At 37.7% G+C, this 14,685-nt stretch overlaps 1 protein-coding gene across 2 annotated transcripts in view; it reads right to left on the reverse strand.

Moving 5' to 3' along the window:
- Positions 1-14,685, reverse strand: part of MAN1C1 (mannosidase alpha class 1C member 1) — a 346,263-nt gene that overhangs the window by 23,072 nt on the left and 308,506 nt on the right. For both annotated transcript variants that reach the window (XM_069223920.1, XM_069223921.1), the window contains 2 exons: positions 12,579-12,798; positions 6,217-6,389 (listed from right to left, as the gene is read on the reverse strand). In XM_069223920.1, coding sequence (XP_069080021.1) covers positions 6,217-6,389; positions 12,579-12,798 — 393 coding nt within the window. The remainder of the gene's footprint in view (positions 1-6,216; positions 6,390-12,578; positions 12,799-14,685) is intronic.

The raw sequence follows: 14,685 nt of genomic DNA on the forward strand, positions 1-14,685 counted from the left end.
CAGCCAGGGGCATCGGGGTGCTGCAGCGCACAGTTTGGGATCCACCGCCTCAGCCCAAGCAATGCTTATTAATAACGCATTCGAGTTCACACAAACACAAGGCACTTAATTATCTTTATATTCATCTTCCATCATGGAAAGGGTCTCAGATCCAACCTTTTTTATTACAGCAAACTCATATAACATTTAAAAAGTTCATGTCTTTTAATGCAATGACATAAAAGCACTCAAAATGTAAAACAAGTTCATGTTTTGTATTACCACAAGTAAAATATAGCTCTTGATTGGTGTAGCAGATATCCTTCTTCAAAAATATTTTCTTCATTTAGGAAAAGTAAGCAGTATTGTTTGAGAGAAACCATGGTTCAAATTACAGTGCTCGTTTTTTCAACAACATTATCACACAAAAGAATTGCGTCGCCCCCGCAAGAGGACTTTTTCCCGCATGTATAATGATAGAAAACACAAGGGGATTAGAAGGAATTTGAAAATGATGAGGCAACAAAATTCGGGAGAATTCCCTAATGTTTGTTTCATTTGAGCCCACGCTTTGACCGTGGAATACATTTCACCTCCCATAAATGTGTTTACCGGTAATCCTTTTCAGCAAAACATTTGACAGAGGATATGTAGATCACACAATGAACCTTCCATGACTGCAGAGCGTGATAACCTTCGAACTAAAATAAGATGTCACGGTTTTTAGATTTGCTCACACCTTCTTGATAAATAAACCTCAGGAAAGGACATGGACTTCCTCTTTGGTGGCCAATAAAACTGGCTTCGGTACAAAACACGTGCAATATTAATTACAAGTCTCTTTTCACCTGTTTAAAAACATGAATCACCTCAACAACACATAGAAAACAGGAATCAATAATTTTAAAGAAGCTTAATTCTACAAAGTGCATTTTGTACTTTCGAAACTTTTAGACATATAGACGATATATTTTGTAACGATCAAATGTAATGTAGCCTTTTTATTCCCTGTTAAAGTATTTTATTTTCATGTTGAAATTTGATTCTTAATTGATGTTTGCTGCTCAAACAAACGTGTGGGTCTTTTGTAGCATAGGAACCAAGCAATCTTCTAAAATGAGTACATACTTAAAAAAAAGACAAAATTAACTTTCAGGCCAAAGTTTCTAGAAGATTAAGCCTGAGTTTTATACAAGATGGGCCGTATTCGCTTGTGCACTGTGCAGCTCAGCGCTCATCAGTCCATTACCAAGTGAAACTATATGGCCAGTTGCTTATAGCTTATATGTCAATGATGATTGATGCGGGGGGGGGGGGGGGATTCTTTCCACCTCATTCGCACAGTGGAAAACAATGTTGGAAGCTACCAGAAAAAATATCCCCATTTCTTTCTGTTTCCCTCTTTCTGTCAACAGTTTGTTTTATCCTTGAGGACATTCCTTGTTCATCCTTCATGGCATAATAAGGTTCTATTCGGCCATTTAACAACGTGCACTTCCATAGAAAAACTTCTTGAACTAGCACAGATAAAACTTTTAAAAGTCAGGCATCCCTGCACATTGTAGATAGCAAACATGGAAGATGCACAGGTGCACTGCAGCCAGGCATGACATTACCTCTGGGGAAGCAAGTGCACCACCTAGTGGGCACTAGACACAACACACCCAATCTGCACTCCAAAGGCCAGGGTATTGTATAATGGATTCTGCTCAGCTACTGCGACCACGGCACCCCTGGCAGGTTTTGGCGCCGCACCATTGTGCCGCGGCGCATAGTTTGGGAACCACTACCCTACCCTGTTCCCTACTACCTTCTTTCACTGAACCCTGTGCCCTGTCATGGTGACAGCAACATTTTCTTTCATGTTGCAGCCAGCCAATGAGAGAGTTCGGTCCCACAGGACTAAACTGGCCAACAGGAAAATAACGCCAACATAACCAACCACGTAGCTCTATATTTTTTTAATAAGCGCTTCTGCTGGACTCCAGCAGTATGAACTGTCCAGCTATCTCTAGTTATTCAAACTTGATTTCTCAAAAAAGGTTGAACAGATTTACACCAGATCACAAAAAGCACAGATCGAGTAAAGATCTAGCTTTCTTCCAAATTTGGTGTACTTCCGTTTAGCCATTATTCTGTATCCCCTATGGAAAATGCATTGGTGACACTGTTTTGATATACCCTTTTTCTCTGCCCCATATTTGACAAATTACCCTGAAATTTTCCAGCCAGGGCCCGAGGTGGACAAACTTGTTTTGTAAAGTTTCATGAACATTTGTTTGTCAAAGTGAGCCAAAAATATTAGCAAAACAAAAAACACTCTTCCTATAGAAAGCTTGACTCACCTATAAATACAGAGTAATCTACCTACCCAATAAACACACACACACGTATAATATGACACATATATATATATATATATATATATATATATATATATATATATATATATATATATATATATATATATATATATATAGTTCAAACCCAGTGAAAAGGGAAAGTCACCGGACGGCTGCACAATATCCCAGGTAATCACATAGGCTGGGAAGAAAAGATCAAAAATTCTTAAATTCTCAAATCGAGATCATCCGCCAGCTGTTTATTGTAAAAAAAAACCATATAATATAATCAGAACAAATTCGTAATCACGCTGTCCTGACCAAATGTCTACACGTTTCGGCAAACGCCTTAAACTGGACATTGGCAGACATTATTGCACACACCCCTTTATCCGATACAGTCCTTCTTTGATTTCAATGCCACACTGCACATTTACAACAGCGGCGGCCATCTTAGAACATGATTGACTTTTGCCACAATAGATCAAAAAACATTAAATATACTAATAAAGCATCCTCGTACTGGAACATAATTAGCTGTGGTTCAAGGAAAATATCAATAATATGGATATCTGTAGCTGGATAACTCTCTTACATACAATTTAAATAATCTAAATATTTATAAATATCCATGCAAAACAAACTTGATATGTAGATGAAAAATCTAATGATAGAATTTTTTGTTTTAAAGAATTTATTTTTCCCAACATGGATTTCCACATAAATTCTTGTTCATTTTGTATCAAGAAGCGACATAATAATCTATTTTACATATAAAATAAATATAATAAATATTCATATAAAATAAATTAAATAAGTAAATGCATGAGTAAAAAGTCTGATAGTCGAAAAATAGGAAAATTTCCAATATAAATATCCACACCAAATTTAAACCAAAATAAAACACATTGGTTATATTAGATACACAAGAATGATATAATCCATATGTAATGTAAATCACCGCCTTATTAAGCATGTAAAATAATAAATAATTGATGCAAGATCATATTAGTCATCTTGATAAATTAATTCTCAACTGTTGATGAATATTAATTCATTAGAAAACCAGACAAAAATACCTAATGTAAAAATATTTAGAGCATATATCAATCCGTATGCTGAATTATCTACAAGGAAGAAATTCTATTTTCAAAACATATATATATCAGTAATTAAATCACTCATATCTATAAAGTGCTCAGTGTCAAAACATACAAACATAGCTAATCTGAAAAGTGATAAGGAGAATGTGCCAAAATAGACAATTAAAAGTCATATTCATGAATAATAAATGAAAATGATAAAACTAGGTATACTGATACTGGCCAAAATATTGGAAATGGAGCAAAATATTACTGAAACTGATCATGGATATCATCCACCTGCCACTATGAAAGAGGAATATTCTGATAGTGAGATATCTCCCATAGTGGGGTCAAAAATATCAACAAGTCAAAAGATATATAACAAAGAATCAAATAATATATATATCTCACAGATGGGCATAAAGCTCCGAGTCTAGGTTATGCCCCCATGAACTTTCCGAACCAAGTAGCAAAATCATTTTTGATTCCATCTGTCTTAGCTCTGCCGTTCTATCTCTTCCTCTTGGATTAATTTTGATAGTTTTGATCCCATAGAATATCAAAGAACTGCAGTCACCGTCATGGACTTCCCAGAAATGTTTGGCTAAATGATATGTCCTGTCCTGATTCTTTATTGCCCTGAAATGTTGTAAAAATCTAACTTTGAGTTTGTGAATAATGCTGCCAACATATTTTTTGTGGCAGCCACATTCAATAACATAAACAACATATTCTGTCTCACACATTATGCGATCAGTTATCTCACAAATCTTGCCATCAAATGTATTGTAGTTGTGCGTATTATGTGCAAATTTGCAAGATTTGCAACAACCACATTTCCAAAAACCCAAACGCTTCTTGGATAGCCATGACTGATTATCCTTAGAACAGAACAAGCTTCTCGTTAGATGTTCTCCCAATGACTGTGTTTTGCGATATGTAATTTGAGGATGAATCCCAATATCATCTTTGATATGGGGATCATGCTGTAAAACATCCCAGTTTTTTGTATGATATTTTTAAGTTCTGTGTGTTGTTGGTTACATTAAAAAAACAATCTAGGTGGTTGTCTATGTTCTTGTGAATTTTCCTCTCTGACTGCAGTTTTAAAGAGTAGTTTATCTCTAGACATATTCATCTCTCTATTCTGGGCATCATTTAGAATCTTCAACGGATATCCTCTTTTCAAAAATCTTTTAGTCATAGTGGCAATTTCAGTTTTAAAAGAAATAGTATCAGAACATATCCTGCGAGCCGGCAAGAATTGACTGTAAGGAATGCTCCATTTCAAAGCTTTCGGGTGACCACTGTTCCCATGTAATATAGAATTGCAGGCGGTCGGTTTGCGATAAATAGTCGTCTGCAAAGTATCCTTCTTTACAGTTAGCAAGACATCTAAAAATGTTATGGTATGTGTGCTGTATTTCAAATCTAGATGAATACTAAGCTTGTTATCATTGAGTGCACTGATATATTCCAAGAGGAGCAGTTCGCCGCCATCCCAAATGAGAAAATGGTCATCAGTGTATCTGACCCACAGTATGACATGTTCCATGTAGTTTTTATATATGTCTGACCAGGCTACCTCCTTTTCCCACCAACCCATATAAAGGTTGGCATAAGTGGGTGCAAAAGAGGCTCCCATAGCTGTCCCCTGTTTTTGGAGGTAATACTCATTATCAAGCAAGAAGACATTATGGGTAAAGCAAAATCTTAGCATTGCTAAAAGCATATTAGTATGTTGTAAAAATTTGATCTTGCGAGTGCCTAAAAAGTATCTACAGGCCTGAATGCCATAATCATGCATGATGGAAGTATATAAGGAGGTCACATGCACAGTAAACAAGAGATAACTAGATTGCCAAGGGATATTATGTACTTTGGATAGAAAGTCGTTAGTGTCTCGCAAATACGATGGCAATGCAGTTACATAGGGACACAGAAAAAGATCCAAATAGCGAGAGGTATTTTCTAACAGGGATGAGTTCATGCTGACAATGGGTCGACCCGGAGGGTTTTTCTTATTTTTATGGATTTTGGGTAGGAAATAAATGCAAGGAATTTTAGGAAATTCGACTTTCAAATATGCATATTCCTCTTGATCAATAAGACAGTCCTCACGCCAATTGTTCAGCATCTCCCGGTAACCCAGCTGGCATTGAGCAGTCGGATTTACACATAATTTCTCATAATGCTCCCTTGTTGGACGCTGGTGGTGTGCCTCTTTTATATAACTGACTACATCCATGATCACAATGTTGCCACCTTTATCGGAGGGCTTGATCACTATAGCAGTTTTAGATTTCAAAACATTTAAATCATTCCAATCAGAGGCAGAAAAATTTGCCCCCCCTGGATTTCTTAGATAGCCAATTACTGCGATATTTGTCAATGTTACCAACTGCTAGCTCATAGAATATATATATAAATATATATATAGATATAAACACACCCCTATATAAAAAAAAATACAAAAGGTTCCAGGTGCTAAGACTGCTTGAGGATGCTTTGCATCTGAAGTGGTCAGAGTCCTGCTCAGTATCTCACCAACCGAGGAGAATATTTGTTCTATATGAAGGAATTGTAGCCACGAAGCCATGAATGCCTTGTTAAGTGCCCTTATGTTATCCGAAAAGAAGAAGGTTTTGATTTGTTGTTTTTATATTTCTAATTAACTTCCTTGTTTTTGTTGGGTTGTATGGAAATGTTCACCACTCCAAGACCACGGCCTCTTGCAAATCACAGATGCTGTACAATGTCTTGAATAGAAATATATTGAGAATTAAAAATAGATCATATATATTCAATACCTTAACAACGTCCCAGCCCCACTGCCTGTACTTGGGGTCATGTGTAAATCTCCACAAATACATGTAGCTTTCTACCACTTCAGGTCTCAAAATGTAATACCGTTCACTCAATCTGGTAGCCATAGCTTCACTTCCAGAGTCAAACCGAAAAGCTTCTGGTCCCAGCTTGGTCTCTGAAAGAATATTTGAAACAAAATGCTAAGGTCATACTTTTATCCCCAAAAAACATAAACAATACTTTTACCCAAAGTCATAACATACTGTTACATATATGAAGAGGTCGATAAAAAAGCAATAAAAAGCTCATTCATATTAGATGTCAATTCTACATATATATTTATATATATTTGCATATATATATATATATATATATATATATATATATGATTTCATATTAAACTTTGGGCGTGTTTGCACATTCGAAAACATACTTCAATATGATAAAATTTAAATGAGGCAAACTGATGAAAGAACACATGGATCAAGCAACTCTTTAGTTAAGTAAACACACTGTTTCAGAGGAATTACATAAGAATATTTTCAACTGTAAATTCAGATTAGCAAAAAGAGAAAGGTTGGTACAAAGGGTGGGCTAGTGTTTTCACATAATTAATTGCTAGTTGTTTTCAGAGAATGAATTGCTAATTTATGAGTTTTTTGTAATGGCTCAGCCTTAATCAAATAATTCAAAACATTAACCTTGAACAACTATTTGTTGACGACCAATTCAGCACATCAACCATTTTAACATCCTTTATATAGCCTGACATTTATGTTGAAGTGGAGAGCACTCTTGTCAACGTAAATAAGGCCAGTGTGAATTTGGCGATGTGAACAGTAAAATGCTATAATTTAGACTTAACTGTAAATGAAAGGGGTGCGACTGACAGCTTAATGGATCTGGCCACATCAGAGTGTGCTCCCAGGTTAGCGTGTATTTCTGTCTCATAATCCTTCATCACTCATGGCTCTGCAGCCCTAAAGTCACAATAGCTGAACCCCGGGCTGTGAATAAGCTCCGATAGCAGCAATCTGCACCTCATATCATCGCCTGAGGGGGAGAAAAGTGAAGGCATTACCTGCCACCCCAAAACACCTGTAAAGTCTGATGAAAGTGTGAGCAGAAGTATCCCGACGGCGAGGCTGGTGCTGGGAGAAGCAGAACACACGGGGGCCTCAGCTGGAAGATGCCTAACTTAGAACTAGTGGTGGATTGACCCAACCTGGGCTACGTAGGACTGACCCGCCGACTGCACTGTGGTTCAGTGTTGGGCATGCAAAGGGTTGCAGACACCTGGACAGACAGATTCCGAACCCCAGCGTGCATCATGACTTTCCCTCCTAGCCAGCTGTTTGATCCAGAGAGCCTAAACTGTGAGGGGCTGGTGCTGCGATATGCAGGAGCCTGCACCACTCTGCACTGCTGCCATCAGCCCTGGGAAGACTAGGCCCGGTGAGTGGAGATGCGCTGAGATCCTGAAGCAGTGTGAATTGCAAAGGATGGGTTGTAGGTCAGTCCAGCTGGCGCAGTGGAAAAGCAGACACAGTGGCAGTGCTACAGACTGGCACTGAACTTCAGGTGCTCACGTCTCCCCATAATACAGTGGAGCACTTGGGCCCATCCTGCTGGCTCCCTAATATGGGAGATTGATGCCACAGGGCTTGGCAACACAGACCACTGGAACTTACATTGTACTGCTCCAACATCCAGAAAGGACCGGAAGGGGCAGAGTAGAGGTCAGTGACCATTAGTGGCAGGGTGAGACCATAACCATACAGTTATGCTCGAACCCTAAAGTGGACAGTGGGATGCCACTGGCAGGTACAGCTGGAAAGGGATGCTCACTCCCTGTCACCCCTCCAGATCTTAATATCAAGACTTGCATGGGATACCAAACAAGGGGCCGACCCACAAATTATAGTAGCACATAACAACCTGCAGAGCCACCGAGAGTGCTTGCAGCACTCAACATCAGTGGACACGGTGTCCTACAATAATCTCCATAAAAACTGTGAGTACCCTGAAGACAGAGCCCTGCAAGGTGTAAGGTGATGGCACCGCCATAGACCAACCTACACACTATACTCAAACATACTGAGCTGCACTAGGAGCGGGTCTGCAGCATCAAATGGACTGGAGTTCACAGCAATGTGCTGGCACACTTGGCAAAAGACTATGGACAATACTACCTCTGGTGGACATAACTTATGGAAGGCAAGAAAAGAGTCTGCGTCCACTTAACCCACCCCCTGCATCTTGCCCACTGGCAACGTCAGAACATGGTACAAACTAAATCAACAAAGGTGGACAGAAATTCAACAGATGACAAGCCTCTTCAATGCCACATTTGGACAGCAGGGACACCAATTCCACAATATACAAATTAGAGTCTCTACTCAAAGCTATAAGAGACACTAAAGTAATCCTACAGCAGAAGTTTGACACTGTTGCAACTGACCTTAATCTACTGAAAGCATATCAGAAAAAAAGTGACCAAGAGTCACACAAACATAAAATACACTGGCAGAACCGAGCCCTGTGGTCCAAAACCTCTAAAAACACATCACAGATTTGCAAGAATGGATACACTATCTTGAATACAGGGCAGAAAGCTCAGGAGGACAGTTCTGGCACAACAACATAAGAACTGTCAGACGGCAAGTAGGGTCAGGAGACCAGGAAATGGGGCCTGTTGTTATTAGACAATAACAAGATACTCCTTTTACCTGACTACAATACAATTCAAGTGACACATCTTCCTGGAAGTTGAATATATGCTGCTGTTGCCAGCCAACTATGAACAGAAGCCAACCACGCTTTTGATAGATCCTAAAATGGTATGGTTTGGGTAGAACAGTGGAACACAGAATAAAACATAGCATCCCCTGTCCCATATGCCTTAACAGAAGGAGAAACAGAAATATTTGCAAGAAGGGCGTTAAACCTAGTCCCTAAACAGACAAAGATGACAGAGGAGCTGAAGCTGATGGTATGCACAAATGTACACTCATCACAGCTGAAGAGATATTAGGATGACAAACTACTTGACCAAGTGGTGGCCAAAAGGGTTTGCATTTATATTAAATCCCACCAGGTGGGTCACTGCCATTGGTGGCATGGTTCTCACAGCAAAATAAACTGACAAAATTAAGCTATACAAAAATACACAATAAGTATACAAAAAATAACAGAAAAGTTGTGTGATATGTGGTTTATATATTAAGTGTCCAAACAGATACTAGAGTGTTTGCAAAGAAGTTTACAAGTTAAACTTTACACATTAAACTCCACACAAAGCATTGTTTTGATCTGTGAATACCAGTGTTCGGTTTCAGAAGTGTACATTCTGTGTCTGAACATTGATGAAAACCTATGAATAGTTTCTTCCCCTTTATTATCTCAGGTGACTGTCGCAAAGAGACCTATAACATTGGCTTGTGGTATGCAGTCGGATAGCAATGGTCAAATAAAGATAAGATGAAAATAAAACATGGGACCCATGACTGGCTTTTTGTTGTACTGCAGTTGTCTCTGTCCTAAAACTATCAGTTCTGTTTCAGAATCATTATTGTTCTTCTACAGAAATATGATGGACTGACAGGGAAAAACATGCTGTACTGGATATGCCACAGAGTTCATCACATTATTGGGTCAAAGTCATCTTCTACATCTAAAAACATTATAATTTATGGTAATGATCCATTCTTTCAATTAGGAAATTATTTTTAAAGTTAATGGCAAAAACTGTTTTGGTTTAACCCGCTGATGTATCACTGTAGAAAGGAAAGAAGGAAGAAGCTTTATAAAGTTAGCTTCAAGCAGTTACTTTAAAAATGTCAATTTAATAAAGTTATTGGGTGTCACACACATTGACCCCTCTTTGATTGCAGAGATACTATCAAGACCCTCCTATGAAAGCTCTCTAGAGGATAATCACCCACCCAGATGTATCTGAATATATACTTTAGATAGGGCACCCGATTATCACTAGGGTACTTGTACAGGCCAACTTCAAACCTGTCTTCTTCAGCATGCTTAATCCATTCTACCATCTGAAGAGCAATTGCAATATCTTCTCTTTTGTAAAGGGCAGACAATGACAGGATATTGTATCTTTTCCTGATCCTAAGATGTTTTTCAGAGTTGTATCTTAATGGTTCATATTATTTTTATATGAGGGTACATAAAAGCCTAAAGAAATAACATTGTATTGCATGTCTGTGGTAATATGCCATGGCAGGTGATTGTTTGATTCTATTAGTTAATTTTGTATTTCTTTTCTATAATGTGCCTTATACTCATCTGCCAATAGTGATGAATTATTCACTGGATCATGCCCACAACTTTATGCCCTGCCTCAATATTTTGAAATAGCAAAAATTAAATGAGCTGAAAGAATTGCAGTTAGAATTGTTGCATGACAGCAATTAAAATATAATTACCCCCTCCAAAACACATGAAGATGGAGGTGTCCCAAAAGTATAGAAGGCACATTGGTGCTATAATGAGTGTAGGCCTCTAGATGACCCAGAACTGGAAATTGCTCTGCATCAATCATATACACACAGCTTTTCAGGAGCAGGCTTTTGGTGAGTTCCTCCTCTTCCTGCTAGAATATTTATCCCTGGAGTATTAAATTCTCATCCAGTGATATGTGGAAAAAAATAAAAGACCAATGATAATATTAAATTGGGAGGTGAGATGGACTTTCTATCCATTATCCTCTAGTACTAACTATGCAAAGTTTTAAATTGCTCTGTTATTGAAACCTGGAATACCTCGATGATCAGCCATTTCTCTGTGTTGTTAGTGACTAAATGTAATGTTTTAGATTGGATTAAAGTAGCATTGTGAGCCTCCTGATCAGTAGTATGTGACTGGGATAGATTTCTTAAAACCATTTATTATTTTTAAAAGTACTATCAATCCCTTTACTGAGTATCTTTAAATTCAATTGTAGCACCACATCCACATTTCCTCCTATTATCATTCCATTAATATTGACTGATGCAAAGTTAATTATTTATTTCACAATTATATTTATTACAAAATTCTTGGAAAGTCTGATCTAATCTTTTCCCTTCTGAAGTTGTCCACACTGTTTCTCTTTTTTGCCACCAGAGTTCCACAGACACTTTCTGACACCTCTAACCAACCATCCTTAGACTTCCCACCCATAAAAGGGATATCTTCCAATGAACAACAAATGATGCTCATTGCCTAGATTATTTTCACTGAATATGGCTTGTTGCTTTTGTAGAAACGAATAGGTAATCTTTGCAAGCCAAGACAGATATTTCTAGGTTCATTGGTGCTATTTACAAAGACTACACAGTCTTTTTACCATAAACACCAATCAAACAAACTAAAGTACAATGTCAGAAATTAAATCAATTCATTCATAATTTCCAACTGCCACCATGTACTATTGATGATGGAATGGCCAACCTGTCATAGATACCTGGCCCAAAAGCCAACAATTAACCATAAATTCATAACTTGAAGACATTGTTTAAATTGATGGCCCTTCTCAAATTGAGTTAATTCCCTTTTCAACAAACCTTGAAATTTGAAGAGTGTGATATAAGCTTGTACATAATACTTTGCTAATTCAAATATCATTTTTACTGCAGGTGTTTCTCTGTGGACATAAATGGGAAAATGCAAGATAGGGAGATCCAGTATAGGTGGTTACTGTGCAAGCCTTTTAAGCTGTCATTAATCAAGTTCATTTAGTTGAAGGTCTTGGAAAAAAATACCAACAAATGTGTTTTTGCTTTGGGCATGTAGGGAACCCCAAAGGGTTTAGTATGCATTTATACTCACATTGGCAAGAAACTATTTTTCCATATTTATGAGAATCTCTTCACCTCTATCATTTTGCTTTAAGTATAAAAACTGTTACCAAAATTAAAGATAGCATCAATTAGATTTCCAAATAAGATGGCAGAAATGTAGTTTATTTAGTCTAAAGATGTAGCATTTAAGATGTTTTCTCCAGTACTGATAAAAGAGATAACAACGGAATGAATTAGAAGTCCTTATTGCATGGCATCTAGAAGTGGATTGTGAATCATGAAAACAATGAAATGTGTAACTGAGGTGTGAAAACTGGGTGTAAGAAACATGCTATCAGAATTAAATAAGTTGATCTAAATACAGGTCTGAAATAACAGGTCACAGATAATTAATGGATGGCTTAAAATGGTCCTACAGCGAACAGGGGCCTTAAGATCCACAGATCTTACGGCAACAGTACCAACAATGATGAAGTACTTGCCTAACAAGTTTGTCATTATAAATAAAGTGCACATGAAAAGCCATCACATAAATCATACGATGCATGATTTCTTACATGTACCTGACCGTGCGTACGATTCATGACACGTGTGAGTGATTTGTGCTGCCAGGTCCATATAATACTTCTTTTTATCCTCTCTTGCATCTGCTGCTCCCAAAGCAATCATGCCTCCAGAGAAGCATGCCAGGTGCCCCATCTTATGGTCTAAAAGTCCACCTCTCCATTCTGCAATGTAGGTTAATCCTCCAGCTGACCTTTTAACAAGATGTGCTTCTATTGCCTGTAATTAAATGCATGCATATATATTTAATGTTGTAGAAAATGTCTACTTAAAATACATAAACATAGAAATACCATTAGGGAAATTGTCATATATTTGTAACAGCTGAGTCTGGGGTTGCATGTTCAGGTATTCACACAGTCTCTGAAAGACTGGGTATCCAAAACTTGAGGGGCAATCAATGCTACACCTATGTTATATTGATATAAACATAATGTTTGCCAAGCTGGCTGAACTGAGTCCTGTGGTCAAAAACCTGTAAGCATACATCACAGATTTGCAAGAATACATACACTTCCTTGAAAACATGGAGGAAGGCTCAGAGGGACAGTGATATAAATTTATTAAAATGTGTAGTTTGTGACCATCAAATCTGGTGGCCTTTTTTGGTTTCAGATTAACCAATGTTTAGGAACCTTTTCTGAATTAGAGCCTATAAACATGTGCAGTGTGGGATAACAACACTTGTGTACCTGCCTGTAGTTTCCTGACTTTAGGTGTCTGTTGTAAGGTATAATGTGGTTGTGCAAGTAAGGTGTACTATTGAAATGTGTGATTCAGCAAAGCACAGTGTTTTGAGGTAGTTCCAATGTACATTACAAATGGAATTGCATTTTAATTACTGCAAAGATCAGCTGACAAGGGTAGTGTGTTTGTTCCTGCATATTTAGGTCATCAGGCATGCATCCAGTAATAATGAAGACTGACATATATGCCGGTGGCATGGCTCTAATGGGCCATAATTAAAACAAGGACTCCCAGGGAGTGTTGATGAAGAGCTAAACGATTGAATAGTTTCCAGTGCTTTGGGGTTTCTGGTATCAAAGGTACTGCAGAGATTTGTGAATGAAAGAATGACAACTTGACAATATAGTTTGTCATTGCCAATGACATTCCTGAGCTAGAGTTTATTGAAATGGGCCACACGGCATAGAGCAAGCAAACGGGCTGGATCTTTAACAATCAGAAGAATTTCCATACTGTCAGGGTTTAATTCCAACATATTCTGACACATTGACCACAAGACATCTAACATTCATTCCATAAAACTACAGCATGTTATTGAATCTTATTACAAATTAGAGGCTATAAACATACAATGATGTATGATAATCATAGCTGTGTATGATGTTCACTAACCCAGTTCAGCAGTGACTAAAAAACATAAGGTGGACAGAATCAACACTTATGGACCCATGGAGTGATTTCTTATTGTACTGTTAGTAGAGTCTTTTATAGGTTCAATGTTGCCAGTGAGAAATGAACAGATCCAGATATGTATCTATTTACCAATACCACACTGACCTGATTGCGTAGAACACTGTGGTAATTGTTTTCAAAGGACCATAGAAGACTAAAGCAATCAGCACTTTGACTGCAAACCTATTCAGATCTAGGATTATTACAAACATAAATTATTTTTTGGTTTCAGCAGAACATTGCTTTCGCTCACTCATTGAAATTGTTTTGCTGACTACATTTATGCAGTTGATACCAGGTTGTTCATCGCAGCAACTTTGAAGCATTTAGCAGATAAGAAATCAGAAAAAAAATTATGATCCCTCAGATCTGAAGTATGCTGAATGAGTGCTAGTGGTATCACAGCTTGCAGATAAAGCTTGTGTCAACATATTCTAGTGAATCAGTGGTTAAAAAAGATTTGGAGTTACGTGTTGGTGCTTGTCAGAAGCCAGGTGGATGGTTGCATGAACCTCTGAAGGTGTAATAGTATTTTTCTGGGCAGAAGGCTTCTATGTTGATTTAACATTTTAAATCGTTGTTAGATCATGTCTCTCTATTGCAGCACTGTTTGGCATATTCAAGAAATAACTGAGAATAGGCCTGTTCTGACAATCACTTTTTCTGAATAAGTGACACAAAGCAGTG

Source organism: Pleurodeles waltl, chromosome 3_1, assembly GCF_031143425.1.
Source record: "Pleurodeles waltl isolate 20211129_DDA chromosome 3_1, aPleWal1.hap1.20221129, whole genome shotgun sequence".
NCBI classification, from domain to species: Eukaryota; Metazoa; Chordata; class Amphibia; order Caudata; family Salamandridae; genus Pleurodeles; species Pleurodeles waltl.